This window comes from Onychostruthus taczanowskii, unplaced genomic scaffold (assembly GCF_017590055.1).
Source record: "Onychostruthus taczanowskii isolate IOZ18803 unplaced genomic scaffold, ASM1759005v1 scaffold21, whole genome shotgun sequence".
Classification (NCBI taxonomy): Eukaryota; Metazoa; Chordata; class Aves; order Passeriformes; family Passeridae; genus Onychostruthus; species Onychostruthus taczanowskii.
The window spans coordinates 11394198-11412298 of record NW_024499351.1 but is presented as its reverse complement, the minus strand read 5'-3'; the positions used below and the strand labels follow the sequence as shown (position 1 = coordinate 11412298).

General features: G+C 53.2%; 3 protein-coding genes across 11 annotated transcripts in view; 1 reads left to right on the top strand and 2 right to left on the bottom strand.

The window, feature by feature from the left end:
- Positions 1-1123: 1123 nt before the first annotated feature.
- Positions 1124-5060, top strand: SLC35B2 (solute carrier family 35 member B2). Of its 2 annotated transcripts, XM_041404465.1 has the most exons (3): positions 1124-1317; positions 1545-1705; positions 2950-5060. In XM_041404465.1, the coding sequence occupies exons 1-3, from the start codon at positions 1161-1163 to the stop codon at positions 3886-3888; spliced, it is 1257 nt and encodes a 418-aa protein (XP_041260399.1). In that variant the 5' UTR covers positions 1124-1160; the 3' UTR covers positions 3889-5060. The 2 variants fall into 2 exon arrangements, with proteins under 2 accessions (XP_041260399.1, XP_041260400.1); XM_041404466.1 differs by lacking the exon at positions 1545-1705 and having other exon boundaries at positions 1237-1317.
- A 1864-nt stretch (positions 5061-6924) lies between these two features.
- Positions 6925-14468, bottom strand: HSP90AB1 (heat shock protein 90 alpha family class B member 1). Of its 2 annotated transcripts, none has more exons than XM_041404156.1 (12): positions 13725-14464; positions 13471-13617; positions 13088-13294; positions 12624-12783; positions 12300-12433; positions 11529-11840; positions 10929-11094; positions 10544-10734; positions 10116-10263; positions 9581-9849; positions 8820-9153; positions 6925-7488 (listed from the first exon to the last, which is right to left on the bottom strand). In XM_041404156.1, the coding sequence occupies exons 2-12, from the start codon at positions 13615-13617 to the stop codon at positions 7379-7381; spliced, it is 2178 nt and encodes a 725-aa protein (XP_041260090.1). In that variant the 5' UTR covers positions 13725-14464; the 3' UTR covers positions 6925-7378. The 2 variants fall into 2 exon arrangements, 1 of the variants encoding a protein (XP_041260090.1); XR_005952632.1 differs by lacking the exon at positions 6925-7488 and adding an exon at positions 9369-9475 and having other exon boundaries at positions 9013-9153; positions 13725-14468.
- Positions 14469-16099: 1631 nt separating this feature from the next.
- SLC29A1 (solute carrier family 29 member 1 (Augustine blood group)) overlaps positions 16100-18101 on the bottom strand; it is a 32630-nt gene continuing 30628 nt past the window's right edge. For all 7 annotated transcript variants that reach the window (XM_041404162.1, XM_041404161.1, XM_041404164.1 and 4 more), the window contains 2 exons: positions 17653-17852; positions 16100-17113 (listed from right to left, as the gene is read on the bottom strand). In XM_041404162.1, the coding sequence (XP_041260096.1) occupies positions 17002-17113; positions 17653-17852 (312 nt within the window). In that variant the 3' untranslated portion in view covers positions 16100-17001. The remainder of the gene's footprint in view (positions 17114-17652; positions 17853-18101) is intronic.

Genomic DNA, 18101 nt, shown 5'->3' with positions numbered 1-18101 from the left:
CTCTGACTCGATTGTTTCAGGTGGAGGAGGAATTAACATCTCTGTGCCTTTCAGTCACAGGAGCTTTTCTGGTGTGTGTTTATGTAGCCAGCCCAGAGCACTGTCACCTGGTCCCCAAGGCAACTGGGAGGCTTTTCCAGCTGAGGGAGCTGGGGCAGGGATGTAGCAGGGACCAGGGAAACGTTCTACCCTGATGCGGGAATCTGCAGCTTGCTTTGTGAGGGGAGGATGCAGGTGGCCTTGGGTGTAGGAAGTTCTTGCCTGCTTGCTCATTCTGTTGAGTACCTGGTGCCCCTGAATACTGCAGGTTTGCCTTTGTGAGAAGGGAAGAACTCCTTCAAGGACTATTAAAGCTGTTTTAAAGCTGGCTAGATCACTTCCTACAGCTACAGCTGAAGAATATCAGCTATACCTCATTGCATAGTCCTGGTAAAATCCCAACCAGACAGCTGGTAGGAAAGTTCCTTTCCAGCCTTTCTTTCTGGCTGTGTTTTGCCAAGCGGGTGAACCCTGGTGATTTCCTCTGAGCTGTGAGGAATGCCTTGGCACACTTCCAGGGCTGCATGGGGAGGTGGGGGAGGCTAACAGCCCCAAACCCTGCCTCTCATCCACTCACCTGGTGTAGCTGGAGGGGAAAGCTCTGAACTGTTTGCTTCCAGAGGAAGGTTTCTCATTGCCACAGGCTTGAAACATGAGCTTCTAGGTAGGAGTAAATTCTTCTGTTCAGTGACCTTTTCCATTTCCACCCAAAAGCTGTGCTAAAGTTTAACTTATAAAGGTGAGGTGTGAGGTGCTCCTTACATTTGCAGTAAGAGTGTAGTCAAAACCAGATGGTTACAGCAGTGTTCTCCCTAATCCTGGGAATCCAAGGTTCTAAGTCTACATGTTCCAGAGCAACCACCTTTACCAGAAGCAAACATAGATGTCTGGCCTGTGCTTTTCAGCTCCAGATGACTGTTCCTATTCTGTGTGCTGCCAGCATCACTGTTGTTGCTGCGGTGGGGTCTGGGAGGCCGTATTACAGGTGATGAGGATCAGGCTGGATGCGGGTATTACAGGCATGTGGAGTGGAGCTGCCGTGCACCAGCAGCCCACCACCACCTGCCTCTTTCTCTCTCCACAGATTTTGCATTCCTCTCCTGCTGGCTTCCCTCCCTACGATGGCTGCAGGTGAAGAGATCTCCCCTGCCCTGCAGGACTCGTGGGGGGACTTTTGGCTCTTCCGTTTCTTTGTTAATGCTGCTGGCTATGCCAGTATTGTGGTACCAGGCTTCCTCCTCATCCAGTACTTCAAGAGAAGGAACTACTTGGAGACAGGTAAGAGCAGGAGCTTCCCTTCCTCAACCTGCATTGTCAGGCTTGAGCCGCTCACAGAGCTGTGTCCCAGTGCTGTCCAGCTGCTATCCTGAAACAAATTTCTCTGAGGCCCCCATGTTAGCAGATCTGGAGGCTAATGAGGAGGGAGGCTTCACCTCTCAAGCTGGTGCAGCTTGTGATGCCAGGCTTTGGTTAATTGTGTCTCCATCTTCTCTTACCCTGTTCAGGCCGAGGCATTTGCTTCCCTGTCATCAAATCATGTGTGTTTGGCTCTGAGGTGAAGTCTGTACATCAGGACGATGGCTCCCTGCCACCCCGAGCAGAGCCCACAGAGTCCTCCACAGCCCGACAGGTCTTCAAGCTGCTCTTCTGTGCTGCTGGTCTACAGGTAGGGGTCCTGTGCATGTGTGGCTGTCCCATTCTGGAATGAGGAAGTGACCAGTGGGTTAGTGACTGTCAGTTCCTTGAAGACCAAGCATGCAGTGCTGTCCTTGATCAAGGCAGGGTTGGAGGCTGGGACAGGACAGTCCACCTCCAAGAGCTGTGGAGGTCCATTTAGCGTTTGTCATTTGGGTTGGAGCATCCTGTCTGTCTGATCACAGTCCTCTAGAGCCTCTGAAAATTCTGGGATTCAGCAGGTTGTTAAGGCTGCTTTTGTTCTGGCTCTGATGTCAGATCAGCACATAGTTTGAGCCCTCTTTTATCCCAGGCTCTCCCATGGGTCACTGTCTGGGGCTGATGCATTCTGCCTTGATGGATTGAATTTGAGTACTGGAGAGAAAATACTTAATTCAGCTACAGATAAACAGGAATTTAAAATCTTAGATTCCCAAGTCTCAGCTACAGCCTGAGCATCATTAGGAAGGGCAACTTTTTTGGTCTATGAGGACAAAAAGTAGAAATGTGGACACTGAGACAGAAAAACCCAGGTGTCCTGCAGCCAGGAAACTACTCACTCCCTGGCCTACTCGCCCAGCCTATTCAGACGTGCCGTGGGCCACCAAATTCTTCCACCTCTCTGTGTCTTACTTTCTTGGGAGATGTGTGATGAGAGGAAGTCTCTTATTTCTGTGAGGGGCTTGGTGTTGTTGCACCAAAAGTAGCAGACATGACAACCAAGACAGTGATCATCCCTCATGGACAATTTTGTCTGCTGGTTTTGAAACTAGAATTGATTTGGATATAAAAACCAGGCCTGGGGAGCTGGAAGTGAAAACCAATGCAGAGGCCACTGGGAAAACTGCCAGGAGCTGCCGCAGGGAGCTGGCACCAAAACCGCAGCTGTGTATCAGTAATGTTCCCTGATTCAGTCAGTCTGGTTCCACAGGCTTAAAGTAGCATAACTGCTCACTGTCACCAGGATGTTTGCATTGTGGGCTTTTCTCCCCTGTCCACTGAGCAGGTGTGGTTTGGAACAGGATGTTCCTGGTTATAACCACGTGGGACAGCAGGTTCCCTCAGACGGGTGGAGTGGGGGGCGGTCCCGTCTCCCAGTGTCTCAGGGAAGCATTGCCTTGCAGAGGATGAGCAACACTGGGGAAAGCAAGGATCTCCTGGGGTCTGTTCTTCCTGTTATTGCTGGCAACTGCTGTTGTGGGTCCTGACTCTCCCTGTGCTGCTGCTGCTTTGCAGGCTTCCTACCTCACATGGGGTGTCCTCCAGGAGCGTGTGATGACGAGAACGTACGGTACCACTGAAACAGACCCTGGAGAAAAGTTCAAGGACTCCCAGTTCCTCGTGTTCATGAACCGCATCCTGGCCTTCACAGTGGCTGGTCTGTACTGCGCCCTGACCAAGCAGCCACGCCATGGGGCTCCTATGTACAAATACTCCTTTGCCTCCCTCTCCAACATCCTCAGCAGCTGGTGTCAGTATGAGGCACTCAAATACATCAGCTTCCCCACCCAAGTGCTGGCCAAGGCCTCCAAAGTGATCCCAGTGATGATGATGGGCAAACTGGTGTCGCGCAAGAGTTATGAGTACTGGGAGTATCTGACTGCTGCCCTCATCTCCGTGGGGGTCAGCATGTTCCTGCTCTCCAGCGCTCCTAACAGGACGGTGTCCACTGTCACCACTTTCTCCGGCATAGTGCTCCTGGCTGGCTACATAATCTTTGACAGCTTCACCTCGAACTGGCAGGATGCTCTCTTCACGTACAAGATGTCTCCCGTGCAGATGATGTTTGGTGTCAACGTCTTCTCCTGCCTTTTCACTGTGGGCTCGCTCGTGGAGCAGGGTGCCTTGCTGGAGTCGCTGCGCTTCATGGCCCGCCACTCGGAGTTCACCGCCCACGCCGTGCTGCTCTCCGTGTGCTCTGCCTGCGGCCAGCTCTTCATCTTCTACACCATCAACCAGTTCGGGGCAGCTGTCTTCACCATCATCATGACACTCCGACAGGCCTTTGCCATCCTCCTCTCCTGCCTCATCTACGGGCACACTGTCACTGTGGTGGGTGGGCTGGGCATAGCCGTTGTCTTCATGGCCCTCTTTCTCCGTGTCTACGCCCGCAGCCGCATGAAGAAGCGCAGTAAGAAGCTCCCGCCGGGCGAGACCCCTGTACAAAAGGTCTAAGGAAGCTGAGGCCATGGCATTTAAGCCATGCCTGCTGTCCTGCCTCCACTCAAGAGTATTTGCTGGATTTCTCACAACCCACTGAGAAGAAGAGTGGGGTATGGATAGGCAGGACCAGTGACTCAGTTTTCCACCTGCTTTTCCTGGGAAAGGGGCTGGAACAAGCCCAGGAAACACTCTGGGCTGACGCAGCTCCAAACCTTTCCATTTGCCTTAATGGGTCAAAGACTTACAGCCAAGGCACAAGCCTGGGGACACACCAGCATGAGGCTGCTGGTATTCCTGCCTCATCTCTGTCTTGTGGCTTCTCCCCAAAGTCACTGACGAACAAGGGAGCTCTTCCCTGACACTGTCTTGCCTCTGGCTAATGTTCCTCCATTTCTGTTAATACTACAGAGCTTGGCAGGAGGAAAGGGCAAGCAAAACACTAGGTTTCTTTTTGAAACACCTCTGAGTGAGGCAAGTCCCAAGCTGAGCCCATCGAAGGGTGGGGAGTGCTCTTCCTCCATTCCAGGAGGGGCTCTGGGTAGTACAGGCACAGCCAAGGGAAGGACTCCAGCCTGTCCTACCCCAGGCCTGGGATCTGCTCTGCGAGGGCACTGCAGTGAAAGCCAGTACCTCTCACTTTGGTTTTATCGATTCTTAACCCCTGCTCCAGGACACTTTGCCCCCCTCAGCCCAGGCTGATTTTTATGCAGTACCTGAGCTGGACAGTGCCCAGGGCTTGCTGAGAACTTCGAGGCTGTATTTTGGTTACATCTGCTGCTGTTACAGGCCAAAGGCTGCACTGCCCAGAAGCCCCAGCACCACCTCGGGGTCCCTCAGTGCCATGGTTTCTGGGCTTTGCACTTGCCATTCAGACAAGCACAAACAAGCCCTCTTTTTCCTGCCACCTGGAGGCACTGGCCCTGCTTTTCCCAAGGTCTGGCCAGAGCCTGTGCCTGGAGGGTTGGGACAGGGGGCAGAGCCCGCTTGCGGTGCCTTGTTCCTGCTCCACAGACAGCAGGGGATGGAGCAGTGAAAGCTCTTCTTCCCCAGAAGCCTGGGTTTTATTGGTCCATCCTTTTCTCGTCAACACAACCTGACTGATGAACCAGCAGGTTTTGGTACTTTTGCAAGGCAACTTTTTTCTCTTTTTATTTTATTAAATTAAAAATGTGCTGCATATAGTGCCATGGGTGTAAATGTGGGTGTTTTTTTCCATGTACCTGGAAGGAGGGAAGAGATTTCCAACTCTTCCTGTGTCCCTAGTCTCTCTGGGACAGCAGAGTTTCTTTACAAATACAGGTGCCTCTCTCTGTCTTTGCCAAGGCTGGTATCAGCCAGGGTTGCACTCAAAGCTGCAAGGCCTGACAGGAGATCCTTGCACACGCAACTGGGGAGCACAGCCAGGTTTGGAATGTTGCTTATGCTGGTGGGCACATGGAGCCATTAGCCTGAGCCTAGTTTGGCTCCTAAGTTGTCTGCATGCTGCAACTTAAGGAATTCCCAGTGGGTGTAGCTACCAAGAGGTGACACAGGAGGCTGCTGAGCACCTGCCAGCCAGGGCCACCGGTGCTGTAGCACTTTGTGGGCTGTACTGCAGCAGCCGGAGCCAGGAGAGGCTTGAGATGTGGATGGTCCATCCTCCTGGTATGTGTGGCAGGCCTGGTGAAAAACTGTGTAGGCCAGGGTGAATATGGGTCAGAGACAGGACTGGGGCCTAACACAGCTAGGAAAAGGGGACACTCAGGTGAGGGTTACAAGAGAAACAGGAGGAGACTAGGGACAGTGATGACTTAGCTGAGCCCGGAGGGATACCAGAGCTGGTGCTGAGCACAGCCCAGGCTTCAGAGCATTTCTCCAGAAGTTTTACCAGTGCTCCTTTTCTAGCTCTGAGCTCTTGGAGGTGCCTCTGCAACCTCACAGCTTTTCATCCTGTCCTACTAATTCACCCAAATGTCTGCACTCACCATCTGCTGACAGACTGAAAATGGAAGGTGATTTCCTTTGATTAAAAACAAAACAACAAAAACCCACATTGCCAAGTTAGGAATGGGATACAATGGGATACAATGGGATAACCCTTCTAATTTAAATGTAGATTTAAACAAAACAGCGGTGGAAAAAGAAAACTTTTTAAGTTAATGTCCTGGGTTAATTTTTATTGATTCACTATTTGGCAACACTTGCCTATTGAGAGAATAGGCAATTTAAACAATTTGCTAGCTCAGTTCCACCACTGCCCTAGCAGGCTGCACCCACACAGCTGCCACACTGGCAGCACAGTCAGTGTCTTGCTGTGCAGCAAGGGATTCCAGCAGGCTCTGCCTCCCTGTTGAAGATGGATACTGGCTAAAGCCCATTCTATTTTGTGCCTGTGGCAGCTGGCATGTGGGCAGCAAGAGAACTTAATGCTGGTGTCACTTTTCTCTGACAAACACCAAGGGCCATTGTGGCCAGGGGTGACAAACCTCAGAGTGTGAGCTCAGTGCAAGGGGCAGCTCAGACAGAGGTGCTGTCCCAGGCTTCTCATCTAGGACACAGATGGAAAGAAGCCAGATACCGCCCAACACCCAATGGCTGCAGAAAGCCAGAGGGCAGGCTGGAGGTGGGAGGAAAGGAGTTGAGTCTTTGGCCCAGCAGCTGAAGAGAGGCAGCTTGACTACAGTCCTGAGCTGTCACTCCACAGCCTGCTCCGCTCCACACTGCAATGGAACAGGCGGATGGCTCCTGCCGCTGGCCTGCCCCAGAGGTGCTCAGATCAAACCAGCCAGCAGCAGCCCAGGCTCAGGCCCTGGCACAGCTCACCCAGCTGACCCACACAGATTGGAAATTCGCTCCCAGGCTGGGGGGCATGCAGCTCTCCAGGTGGAGAACTACTGCTCTTTGGAGATCACCCCACCTGCACAGCAGGTCATGTGTTCCTTCCACCCACTTCATCTTGCCAGGGCATGGAAGAGATAAAGATCTCCTAAAGCAGGGCTCAGACAAGCATTCAGAGAGGAGACATTTTCCTCAGCAGAGTAGGTATGAAACACAAGAGACCCCACCATGTAAATCATCAATTCTTTAATTCCAGTAGAACAAAACTCCAGAAAAATAATCAAACAAAACCCAACCAAAATACATTATGCTATCCTGGGGCTTCAGGGAGGCAGCAGTTTGGAGGAAGGGCTCTCCCACCCCAAAGGAATAAGGACAGTGTTTGATGCCTACTGGTAACATGGGACACTCCATGGGGAGAGAGGGGAAGCCTGATGCCTCCTCACACCTCCTCTCCCCATCAGCTGTTTCTACACAAGCAGAAAGACACATAACAAACAGGCCTCAGGCTACCTGAATCACTACTAACAAACAGGGAATCATGCCCTCCTGCACCCTGCCAAAAACAACCCAAACCAAACAGAGCCAAAAGAATAGACACCACCAAGAAGTCAGTAGCAGCTGGTGGGAGCAGACCATCTAGACAGAGCAGAGGTCTGGCATGTGAAGGAAGAACCTTCCTCCTTTAGTCTACCTCTTCCATGCGGGATGTATCTTCATCTCCCTCCAGAGGGGGGATTTCCTCAGGGACAGCTGCACGGGGCTCCTCTGCAGCCACCTCATCTTCATCTATGCCTGGGCGAGGGGAGGAAAGGAAGAGATAAGTCTCCAAATGACATCTAATCCCAGATGTACAGCCTCTCCCAGAGTAAACCTGGCTCCTGCCCCCAGCCTGAGGAATGGGGCTATTAGCATCCCATAGTTCACAGAATCATAGAATATTCTGATTTGGAAGGGACCCACAAGGATCATTGAAGTCCAGCTGCTGGCTCTACACAGGACAACCCCAACAATCACACTGTGTGCCTCAAGAGTGTTATCCAAACACTTTTGAATGCTGGCATGGTGCTGTGACTACTTCTCTCGGGAGTCTGTTCCTTGGCCAACCACTCTCTGGGTAAGAAACCTTTAATATCCAATCTAAAACTCTCCTGACAAAGCTTCATGACGTTTCCTCAGGTCCTGTTACTGGTCACCACAGAGAAGATAGCAATGCAGGCCCCCTCTGCTTCCCCTGGTGAGGAAGCTGTACACTGCAATGAGGTCACCTCAGTCTCCTTTCCTCCGGGCTAAAAACTGATAATTGCAAGTCAACATTGTTACAAGTTATTGTCAACTCTAGCACTAACCCTGAATCAGCAGCATCTTCCCAGTAACATCTACACCAGTGTATGGATACTACCGATGCCATTAGATTGCACTCCTCAGCCAATTAAGATTAACTACAAAAGACTTGTTACCCAGCACCACAAAACCTGGAGTTTAGGCCCGGAGAATGTGGTTTAAGCCATTTCTCTAGAGAAAAATGCAGTAAATCCAGTCAAGTCACAACTAAAGCAGTTGCAAGACTCTAGAGCTCGTCAGTTTCCAACCCTGCAGGTTTCTGTTTCAGTGTACTCTGAACAGAAAATTGTACTACCATACAGTCCCCTTACCTGCAACTTGACTAATAGAGCACCCTACTCCTACTGAAACTAGGCAGCACAGAGTTACTAACTTAGATGTGCCAAGCCACAGCACCTTCTGATTTAAATTTTTAGCTAAATGGTGAATTTGGAGGAAAAGGCTGTGTACAAGCACAAGCTGTTTCTCCAGATGGGTCACATGACCCATGACAGACTTTTCACATTTACTCTGAAGGAATAAAAAGCCTCAGCTTGTCATCTGAACATTCTGATGGCTCCTGGTGTTGTGGAGGACAGGGCAGTCCACCCAGAGTCCTGAGCCCCCCTGAAGTACCTTGTTCCAGGCTTACACTTTCTCCTGGCCACCTTATGTACAGAGGCACTTCAGCACGTCATAGCAGCATGGCTCCCTTACTGGTTTCCCCCGGCCCCGAGACACTAGCCTGACCAGTTAACGTGCTTTCAGGCCTGCTGCAGCACGAGAAGTTCATGGATACTCACCAAGCCCAAGTTTGATCATCCTGTAGATGCGGTTGGAGTGGGTCTGGGGATCTTCCAGGGAGAAACCAGAGGACAGCAGAGCAGTCTCAAAGAGCAGCACCACCAGATCTTTAACAGCTTTGTCATTCTTGTCAGCATCAGCCTTCTGGCGAAGGGTTTCTACAATTGGGTGGTCAGGGTTGATCTCCAGGTGCTTCTTGGCCATCATATAGCCCATGGTAGAGTTGTCCCGCAGCGCCTGAGCCTTCATGATGCGCTCCATGTTGGCTGTCCAGCCGTAGGTGCTGGTGACGATGCAGCAGGGAGACGAGACCAACCGGTTTGAGACGGTGACCTGCCAACACAGCCGAGGGTTAGCTGAGCAAGGCCCCCCTAAGCCCTGGACTGGGCCCAGCCACAGCACACTACAGCCCAAGTCTTTGCCCCTGGTTCACCTGGGGACACCCCAAAGCAAGCAGAGATGCTCCAAACAGCTCCAGGACTGCTACAGACTAATTAGGACAGCTCAGCCAGCACTTAGAGCACCCACTGCTTGTTTCCCACACTTACCCTCTCCCATCAATGCACGTATTTGGGTCAGTGCCCCTCGCCTGCAGCCTGGCTGCTTAGAGCAAGATGGTGCATGCTGGGACCTCCAGTCTCCTCTAGCGGCTCCTCTGCAGGAGATGAGAGGCATGCATTGAGCGGGGGCCCTCACCTGCAGCATGGAGGACCCAGCCCTCCTCCCTCCAGCACAGGGCTAAGCTCCCTGTCCATCTCACCTTCTCCACCTTCTTGTCCAGGATTTCCTTCATAAGTTTGCAGAGGTTCTCAAACTTGGCCTTGCTCTCCTCCATCTTTTTTTTCTCTTCCTCATCCTCAGGCAGCTCCAGCCCCTCTTTGGTGACTGATACCAGGGTCTTGCCATCAAACTCCTTGAGCTGCTGCACGCAATACTCATCGATGGGCTCTGTCATGTATACCACCTCAAAGCCACGCTTCCGCACACGCTCCACAAAGGCTGAGTTAGCGACCTGCTCCTTACTCTCCCCTGTGTTTGTGGAAGGTAGAAATGAAACATCACCAAGAGGCAAGAGCTGGTTACAGCAGGACAAACACCACCAGTCACTTGGGACCCCTAAAATAAAAGTGGCAGCAGCCAGGGTTCTAGGCCTGCTGTCCTTTCCCCAGCCCCCAGGAATGAACTGCAATTCAGCAGGGATGACCTGCTGAAGGCAGCAGGAAGTGTTTTAAATTAGGGTCCGTATTCAGGTTACCTGCCTCTGCCTTGCTAGGCTCAGAGGAGCTCTGGCTCACCTGTGATGTAGTAGATGCTCTTCTGGTTCTCCTTCATACGGGACACGTACTCGGAGAGCGAAGTCACCTCATCGCCGGACTGGGACGTGTGGTAGCGCAGCAGCTCCGAAAGGCGCTTTCGGTTGGTGGAGTCCTCATGGATGCCCAACTGGGGGCAGAAGAGACGCATGAAGTCTCCAGGATAGGACTTGGATGCATTCGGCTGGCCCTGAGGCACAGCCATCTGCCCAGCTCCTGATCATTTGAGTGTTTGGCCTAGGGCAGCCAGAGGGGACAGGTGCCCACAAAGGCACCCCGAAGCATTCGCAAGACCCACTCCCTTTATCCTAACATCCATGCAGAGGAGACACAGCAGAGGAACAAGATTGCTCCTCAGGCAGATGGGTCATGGGCCCTTCCCTCCTCCAGCTGTAGGGTGCCCCACTCACCTTCAGATTCTTGGAAAAAGCTTCATAAAATTTCTTGTAGTTCTCTTTGTCTTCTGCCAGCTCAGAAAAGAGCTCCAAGCATTTCTTCACAATGTTTTTGCGGATCACTTTGAGGATCTTGCTCTGCTGGAGCATCTCACGAGAAATGTTCAGAGGAAGGTCCTCCGAGTCCACAACACCCCGGATGAAGTCTGCATAGGGGGAATGAAAACAGGTGTCAGGTTAAGGATTCTGAGCTCCAACACAGAGAGAAAAAGAAAAGAACACTGACTGCTATGCACCCATACCAGCCAGCACCTCATCCAGTCCCTCTGTACTGGAGGTGGTACCACAGGCTGTGGGGATTCCAGCTCTGCACTGGGAGGCTGAGGCAGGGGGCTCTTACTTAGGTATTCAGGGATGAGCTCGTCACAGCTGTCCATGATGAAGACACGCCTCACGTACAGCTTGATGTTGTTCTTCTTCTTCTTGTTCTCAAAGAGGTCAAAAGGGGCACGGCGCGGGATGAAAAGCAGGGCCCTGAACTCCAGCTGCCCTTCCACAGAGAAATGCTGTGGAACCAGGAGAAAAAAACAGCTGCTGGGGTGTTTCACTTCTCCTTTCCCCAGCTCCCACAGCAGGAAGGCTGAACTGCCACTCCTCAGCATGGGACTGGCAAGGGGGCACAGCAACATCTCTAGCATCCAAGCAGCCTGTATTTCCTCCTGCTCAGGCCCACTATCCCGTATGTGCCAAGGTTCCCTGGCATACAGGCGGCTTGGACAGAGAAATCAGTGCTTCCCTGAGACCCCACATCCTCCTGTCTTGCTTACGGACTGGCACTGCCAATCCTTCCACCTGCATGGGAGTCAGTGCAGGTTGCTCCATCACCAAGTGGCCTGAGAGTGCTCAGTCCCACAGAGGCACAACCATGTGGTGACTCTGGATGAGGGCTGGAAAAGGGCCCTTTGCCTCTCCCTGGAAGGCAGGGTAGCCCAGCACCCACCTTGACAGCCAAGTGGTCCTCCCAGTCATTGGTGAGGCTCTTGTAGAACTCGCCATACTCCTCCTGGGTGATGTCATCAGGATTGCGGGTCCAAATTGGTTTGGTCTTGTTCAGCTCCTCATGGTCAATATATTTCTCCTTGATTTTCTTGGTCTTTTTCTTCTTGCCTTTGTCTCCCTCCTCCTCCTCATCAGAGCCCACATCCTCGATTTTGGGTTTCTCTTCATCTTTGGACACTGACTCTTCCTCCTTCTCATCTTTCTCCTCCTCTGCTTCATCATCACTGATTTCTTTCTCACGTTCTTTCTCCAGCTGTGGAGAAAGAAACAAGCAATAGTCAGGTTTAGCCTGAAGTTACCAGGAATCCTTTAGCTCTAGATGAGAAAAATTGTATCCTCCAAGGTCAAACAAATGCATCATCTGGAACGAAAGCTCATGGAACCAGTCCTCAAAAGCCCCTCATCATGCAACCAAAAGCTGTGCCTGAGAAAAGTGGCAGGAACCCTTTTTCCACGGCTGATTTTAGATGATCTTCAGCTGCAAAGACCAAAGGCCTTTAGTGTGGCTGGATACCCACCTCCTCCACCTCCAGTAAGCCCCCAGCCTCAAACCACCTTTGGCCACACAAGCTGAGAGCACCACTGCTCAGTACCCAGCAGCCAGGAACTGCACAAGGGACCAGAAAGTATCGTACTCTGTGCTCCTGTTTCAAACACCACCACCCCTGCCTCCAGCTTTCCATCTGGTCCCCACAGTCCTTCCCTTACGTACATAGAGCGTGATGGGGTAGCCAATGAACTGGGAGTGCTTCTTCACCACCTCCTTCACACGACGCTCCTCCAAGTACTCAGTCTGGTCCTCCTTCAAGTACAGGATCACTTTGGTGCCACGTCCAATGGGCTCACCTGCAATGTGGGGAGAGAAATATCAACGTTTCAGGGCAGAGAGCAAGCGTGACCAGCTCCTTGAGCCTAAACATTGTGTGACAGCCAGCATTAACCAGTGTGACTGACAGTGCAGCAGGGCTCTAGGGAGTACCAGCAGAAGGGGTGCTGCTGGCAGGAAAACGTGCTTGGTTTTTTGTACAATACGCACCATGGTCAGTTCGGACAGTGAATGAGCCCCCAGCTGATGACTCCCAAGCATACTGCTCATCATCATTGTGCTTGGTAATGACAACCACCTTCTCAGCCACCAGATAGGCAGAGTAGAAACCCACACCGAACTGCCCGATCATGGAGATGTCTGCGCCAGCCTGTGAAAGCAGAGAGCAGCTGCTAAGACCAGTGTGGAGGTAGAAAATGCCTGTGACTGATTCACAGCAGCAAAGAAGTGGGTCAGGCACATGGAGAAAAACCTGCAAGTGCCAACAGGCAGCCAGCTCTACCCTCAGCTCCTCCCTGGTGTTGGAAAGATAGAGGAAGCACACTTGAGTAGGCCAACATTTCCCACGGCAAACAAGGCAGCAGGGTCTTCTTATTGTTTATTTATTATTTGCACATTCAGTGCCAGCCCGTGACCCAGGCGCCAGAGAACCCATGCAGCCAAAGGCAACCCACCTGCAGGGCTTCCATGAAGGCTTTGGTCCCAGATTTGGCAATGGTGCCCAGGTTGTTGATGAGGTCTGCTTTTGTCATCCCAATGCCAGTGTCCACCAGGGTCAGCGTGCGGTCCCGGGGGTTGGGGATTATGTCAATTTTCAGGTCTTTCCCACTGTCCAGCTTGGAGGGGTCGGTCAGGCTTTCATAGCGGATCTTATCCAGGGCCTAGGGGAGAAAGGGATGCTCGACACAGCCTCCCTACTCGACAGCCTCCTCCGTCCCTCCCCTGCACAAGCCTTCCCGGAGAGCCGGGAATCGGCCTCTCCCCGGGCACCCCTGGAAGGACACCAGCCCGACCCCGACCCCCGGCAGAGGAAGGGCCCACTCCCGCCCGGGCTCACGTCGGAGGCGTTGGAGATGAGCTCCCGCAGGAAGATCTCCTTATTGGAATAGAAGGTGTTGATAATGAGCGACATGAGCTGGGCGATCTCCGCCTGGAAGGCGAAGGTCTCCGCATCTTCCTCCTCGTGCTGCACTTTCTCGGGCATCTATAAGACAAACACATGCCTGTTTTCAGTGCATTTTCAGGGCATGAGAACCAGAGAGAGGGCGGCGGAGGCGCCAGGCCCAGCCCCGTGCCGCGTCCAGTCCCTACCGTCTCGGGCGTGAGGGACCGGCGAGAGGGCTACAGCCCCTCACCGGCCGCTTTTTATAGGCTCGGAACGAGGGGGAGCCTCACGGCACATTGTATCCTTCCGCCTTAAAGGGGTCTTGGTCAGCGAACCACAGTTCGATGGTGTGTGGGAGGCACCGGCGTTGCTGTTTAGCGGCCGCCATGGCGGGGGCGGGCGTGCAATGAATGCTCGGCTTCATGCTGCCGTTTTGCAGGCGCCAGCCGCGGCTCTCCGCCGCCCTTCGCCGCGACGCTCGGAGGGCAGCAGGACCGGGACCTCTTAGCGCCACGGCGAGGGGCGGCGGGGAGCCCCGGCGAGGAACTCTTTTCCCCACCCCGTCGCGGAGGAATACAGCTGCGGCTAGAAAACCACTTCCAGATTATTCCACAGAGCTTACGGCGGCGCCTCCTGGGCTCCATGGCTGGCGCAGGGAAGCGGGAATCCGCAGTTCCCCGGCTTCATCCTGCAGCTCCCCCCGAGGCCGGGAGCCGCGTAGCTCTGCCGGCCTGAGGCTGCGTGGAGCCGCAGTACAGCGGGGAAGGGGCGGGGACAGAAGGTGTCAGGGCTGGAGTGTATGGCAGGCCTGTGTCGCCGCTACAAAACAGTGTTTGGAGACGTTGTCTTTTCCGGTTCAAGGGAAATAATAATAGAAATCAGTCTTAAGTTTTACCATTCCAGTATCTGCAGTACTCTGTCTGCTTCTGAGCTTCTCAGTACAAGAGAGACATGGAGCCCCTGGAGCCAGTCCAGCAGAGGGTAAAAAAGATGATTAAGGGACAGGAGCATCTCCCTTAAGAGGAAAGGATGAGGGAGCTGGGCCTGTTCCGCCTCGAGATGACTGAGAGGAGAGCTCATCAATAAGTATCTCAAGGGAGGGTGTGAAGGACAGAGGCAGGCTCTGCTCGGTGCTGCCAAGCTAATAGGACAAGAGGCAGAAACCACGAACTGATGCACAGGAAATAATACCTGAAAATGAGGAAGAACTTTACTGTGTGGGTGACCCAGCACTGTAACAGATTGCCTCTAGAGATTGTGGAGACTCCATCACTGGAGATGCTCAAGAACTGTCTGGACACAATCCTGTGCCCTGTGCTCTATGTTGACCCTGCTTAAGCAGAGGTGGTGGACCAGATGATCCACCACGTGGTGCCTTCCAGCCTGACCTACTCTGTGATTCTGTGTTGAAGCTGTGGGTACAAAAGCCCTGACCAGCAAAGGAAGCTGGAAGTGGGATGGGGGATCCGAACTCCCACATGGGTTTTGGTGCCTGGCGGTGCAAAGAGGTGATGGCTGTGAATGATGTGGGACAGAGGGAGGGGGATTCCCGCTGGCAGGCTGGTGTAGTTCACTCCAGGAGCAGGAGGTGGCACTCTGGCTGTTCCCAGGCACAAGGAAAGCTCCCAGATGCAGTGCTGCAGGTCACTGCACCTCAAGATATGAAGGTCCATCTGCTCTTTATCAGAGGTGTCAGTGGTCCCTTGTTGTACCTCGAGGGCAGCATCCCTGGGGTGCTGGTGGATGAGAGGCTGGCCATGAGTTCACCATGAGCAGTCACAGCTCAGACAGACAGTGGTGTCCTGGGCTGCATCCGGAGCAGTACAGCCAGCAGGACAAGGGACAGTTTCTGCCCCTCTGTTCTGCTCTGGTGAGAGCCCACCTGCAGTGCTGCATCCAGCTCTGGGGTCCCCTGCACAGGAAGGACTTGCACCTGTTGGAGATAGTCCATAGGAGGAACAGCAACATGGTCAGAGGGATGGAGCACCTCTCCTACAAGGGATGTCTGAATTTGGATCGTTCAGCCTGGAGAAGGGTTTGGTGTGACCTAATTGTGGCCTTCCAGTACCTGATGGGCACCTACAATAAAGATGGACAGGGACAAAGAGTATGTCGTTACAGGACAAAGGGGAGTGGTTTCAAACAGAGGGAAGGTTTAGATGCTGGGCAAGAAATTTATTACTCTGAGGGTGGTGAGGCACTGGAACAGGTTGCCCAGAGAAGCTGTGGGTGCCCCATCCCTCAAAGTCTTCGGGGCCAGGCTGGATGGGGCTGCAGTAACCTGGTGTGTGGAAATTATCACAGCCCGTGGCAGGGGGTTTGGAACTGGATGATCTTCAAGCCCCCTTGCAACCTGAACCATTCTGATTTTATGGTTCTACGATCCCCTTCCCACACTGGCTGTGTCCTCATGGCTGGGCCTGGCTGTGCAGGGCATGCACACACCATTCCCACCATTTCTGATGCTGCCTGCATGGAACTACAGGGTGGTAAGGAAATGCCAGTGCCTTCTCACTTCAACCCTTGGTCCTCCACAGCCCCTCTCCCCTGTGGCGACAGAGACAAAAACACATACCCAAAGGAGCATTTTGTTCTTTTTATAGAAAATGGCAACTGTATAGACACATTTACGTGACAAGGGACATGAAAGCCAAGGGAGAGGTGAGGCCTTCCCTTGTAGCACACATGGGTAGGGAAGGCAGCTTTGTTGGGAAGGGAGTTGCTGCTTTTCCTCTTGTAACCCACAGTATAACCTCCTGTCACACAACCAGGAGGCTGAAAAAAAAAAAAAACAATGTCAGAATCACAAAAAAAAAAAAAGGGAAGAGAGGCAAGGAGAGGGGGAGAAGGTGGGGTGTGGAGACCTCCTCCTCCCTCAGCCTAGCCATGGTGTTGGCTCTTTCTGTGGCTGGGACACAGATGTCTACACTTCAGGGATACCACTGGTCAGGGGGATGTGCGTATAGCAGAGAGCAGGGATGGCAAGGCTGGCTGGGGCTCTCCTCGCCATTCACAAGTCTGTCAGCAAGAGGAGGGCTGTGGGATATTTCCAGGCCCCCTAGGAGGAGAGGAGAGAATCTCCTAGGTGCTTTGGAGACAAGGGCAAGAGGAGTAACACTAGTTACCAGCCTTTCACTCTCTCAGAGAGAAAGAGGCTGAAAATGGCTTTTGGCCTTGAGCCAGGGAAGTTATGCAGCATGGGAGGCAGCTGGACTTCTTGGAGATCCCGGGGGTCTTACAACACACACAGCATGGGGAAGGAGAAGGCACGTAGGCCTGAGGGCATCACACAGCTGAGCGTGGCAGGAACCAGGCCAGCCCTGCAGGAGTGGAACCGTCCCTGGCTGTAATGTCTGCTGTGGCAGTGTGATTTGGCAGGGACAGGTGTGAGCTGTTATTTCCCCACAGTGCTGAGGTGTCCAGGGCCTCAGTGGAGGATGCGGAGCCATCTCTTGGTGTCCCTGCACCCTCTGTGTGCCTCTGCTAGATGAGAATTCGGACCAGAAAGGAGACAGCAGCTCCTAGGGCCAGACCCAGTGACAGGAAAAATGCCATGACAGCTCCAGCGGTCTCTGCTTCGTGCACAAGCACTTTCCTAGGGGAGAAACAGGTGTCAGATCCATCCTCAGGATGCGTGTCCAGTGCCCCGCTGTTCAGTGGAGCTGGGAGGCTTGTAGCAGAGGAATGGCAAGAAGAAATCCCTCTTGGCTCCTAGAGCCACAAGAACTCCAAGTCTCCTCACTGTTGGCTCATAAAGTGCATCAGGTATGCCACCCTGAAGCTCCTGGCACCAGGGACATTCCTCTCTGACTCCTGTGGGGCTCCTTGTGCTCCCTGTGCTGGGGAAGGCTGCTCACCCTGCTGTGGGTACTGTGCCATGCTCTGCTGCCCTCCAGATCCCCGCTGCATCCAGCCCCTTCCCCTGTGTGGCAGAGCCCAGATAGCTTCCTCATCCCTAGGATATGGAGGCACAAGCCTGGGAGATGGGACGCTGTGGGTAGTGACAATTCCCTTCTGTGCCTGTGGCCTCTTCTCCAGATGCCAGAGCTGGGCAGAGCTAGACTCCACAAGTCATTCCAGGGCTGGCATCTGGGGGCATAACCAACCCTTCCCTTGTCCCCAGCTCACACTCACTTTGGCCCGAAGCACATGCAAAGGCTGGCCAGGTAGCCATTGGAGATGGAGAAGAAGATCATGAAGATGATGTACCAGGCGTCATGAGAGAACACAACAGGCAGGTAATAACGGGGTTTCACGTTGCACAGCATGAAAAGAGGGACAAAGATGACACGGAGGACCACCATCACTGGCAGGAGGCAGCTGTTCATCCCGGGCTGGGAGAAAAACACAGATTGCTGAGCAGCTGAGAACTGGACATTCCCCATCCCATGGCATGCTGGCAGGGGCTCTGCAGAGGCTGTCCCTGCTGCGCCAGGGCTGTGGAGGAGCCACAGAGATGGCAAAGCTGCTGAGAGACTTTCTTGGCTGCAACAAATCCCAGTGTCACCACCTGCAGTCATAAGTAGGTTCTAGGTCTGAAAGCCCTGTTGCAGGTGACTTGAAGCAGCACTAGAGCCAAAATA